General features: G+C 37.7%; 1 protein-coding gene across 1 annotated transcript in view; it reads right to left on the reverse strand.

The window, feature by feature from the left end:
* Nucleotides 1-6: 6 nt before the first annotated feature.
* KHDC4 (KH domain containing 4, pre-mRNA splicing factor) overlaps nt 7-2,268 on the reverse strand; it is a 17,181-nt gene continuing 14,919 nt past the window's right edge. The window contains exons 9-11 of the mRNA XM_057387585.1: nt 2,078-2,215; nt 1,107-1,219; nt 7-335 (exon numbers count right to left, since the gene is read on the reverse strand). Of these exons, the coding sequence (XP_057243568.1) occupies nt 158-335; nt 1,107-1,219; nt 2,078-2,215 (429 nt within the window). The 3' untranslated portion in view covers nt 7-157. The remainder of the gene's footprint in view (nt 336-1,106; nt 1,220-2,077; nt 2,216-2,268) is intronic.

A 2,268-nucleotide genomic window follows, 5' to 3' on the forward strand; every position in this document is an offset into this window, starting at 1 on the left:
AATTTTGGGGTCAGACCAGAGAGGTCAAAGTGGACTTTGGGCAAAAAACTTGGATTTTCGGATAAGGGAAAAAAAATTGGATTTTTGGGTAAGAAAATGAGATTTTTTTGGGCAATAAAGGGGATTTTTGGGTAATAAAATTGGATTTTTTGGGGCACTAAAGGGGATTTCCGGAATTTTGAGTGTATTTTTGGGGCACTAAAGGGGGTTTTGGGGGTTTTTTTGGGGTTTTTGGGCTCTCACCGTGGCTCCCCGGCGCTGCCCCCGCTCCTTTTCTCTCCTCCGGCTCCGACTTCGCTGCGGGGATGGGAAAGGACGGCGGAGGCATCAACTGCCTGCAAGAAAATAAACAAATATAAAATTTAATTAAATTAAAAATAAAATAATAAATAAAAAAGAAAAAAATTTAAAAAGAAGAAAAAAAAAACAAAAAACCCACAACAAAATACAGTAAAATACAAAGACGGCAGAGGCATCAACTGCCTGCAGAAAGAAAATAAAGAAAATTAAATAAAAAATAAGATTTCAAACTCACGGGAAAAAAAACACAAAACGGTTTTGATCAATAATTTCTGGAATTATTCGAATTCCATTTATTTTGGAATTATTTTGGAATTTCTCACATGTCCCTCTCGCGCTCCTTCCCCGAGGAACTCGCTGCCTTGGTGGCGGCTCCGGGGTTTGCAATAAAACCCTCAGAAAAATCCCAATAAAACCCCAAAAAAATCTCAAATAAAATCCCCAAAAAAGTCCCAATAAACCTCAAAAAAATCCCAATAAAACAAAAAAAAAATCCCAATAAAATCCCCAAAAAATTGCATTAAACGCCCCCAAAAAAAATCTCAATAAACCTCCAAAAAAATCTCAATAAAACCCCTAAAGAATTTCAATAAAAGCCAAAAAAAATGCAATAAACCTCCAGAAAATGCCAATAAACCTCAAAAAAATCCCAATAAAATACTCAAAGAATCACAAAAAATGCCCCAAAAAATCCCAATAAAATACTCAAAAAATCACAAAAAATTCCCCATAAAATCCCAATACAAGCAAAAAAAAACCCCAAAACCATAATTTTTTGGTAAATAATGAATTTTTTTTGTTCTCACCTGTCCCTCTCGCGCTCCTTCCCCGAGGAACTCGCTGCCTTGGCGGCGGCTCCGGGCGCGTCGGCGGCGCTGGAGAAGCCTGTACCTAAATTAGTCATATCAATGGGTCCATGCTATGAGCAGAAAAACACACGGCGTTAGCGACAAAACCACCGAGAGCCCAACTCCAGAACCTTTAATCACCAAAAAAATCATTTTTTTCCTGGAAATATCAACGGCAGAGCGGTTAAAAATTCGTTTTCCCTAAAAAAATTGAAGGTAGAAAGGTCAAAAATCATTTTTTTCCCTAAAAATATCAATGGTAGAGTGGTTAAAAATCAATTTTTTCCTGAAATAATCAATGGTAGAGCGGTTAAAAATCCATTTTTCCCAAAAAATATCAATGCTAGAACGGTAAAAAAAAATCAATTTTTTCCTGAAAATATTGAGAGCAGAACGGTAAAAAATCAATTTCCCCCTGAAATTAACAAAGGCGAAGCGGTGAAAAATCCATTTTTTCCTAAAAGTATCAATGGTGGAATGGTAAAAAATTAATTTTTTCGTAAAAATCTTGAGGGTGAAAGGGTCAAAATTGAATTTTTTTCCTAAAATCATCAATGGGTCCGTGCTATGAGCAGAAAAACACACGGCGTGAGCGACACAACACCCACAGCCTAATCCAGAACCTTTAATCACCAAAAATTCCAATTTCTCCTGAAATTATTGAAGGCAGAGCGGTTAAAATTCATTTTTTCCTGAAATTATCGAGGTTAGAATGGTAAAAAAATCAATTTTTCTAATAAACCCTAAAAAAAAGGCAAGAAATCGCTAAAAATATACGAAAAAATCCGAAAAAATCCTAAAAAAATCGTAATAAATCCTAAAAAAATCCTTAAAAAAACCTCCAATAAACCCCTAAAAAACTCCTCTAACAAACCCCAATAAAACCCCCCAAAAACCCCAAAATAACCCCAAAAAGAAGTCTTTTCCACCTGGTATCCGAGCAGGCCGGCGCTGTCGTCGGGCAGTTCCTCGGTGAAGCGGCGCTTGGGGGGCGGAGGAGGGGCGGCGCTCCCAGTCTGGACACTGGGCTTAACTGGGGCAGCCACCAGGGCCGGGCTCAGGGGGCTCTAGGGGAGAGAAAGAATCAGGAAAAAAAATCACAAAAAAAATCACAAAAAAA

This window comes from Malurus melanocephalus, unplaced genomic scaffold (assembly GCF_030028575.1).
Source record: "Malurus melanocephalus ecotype Western Australia unplaced genomic scaffold, MMel_1.1 scaffold_1265, whole genome shotgun sequence".
In the NCBI taxonomy this organism is placed as follows: domain Eukaryota; kingdom Metazoa; phylum Chordata; class Aves; order Passeriformes; family Maluridae; genus Malurus; species Malurus melanocephalus.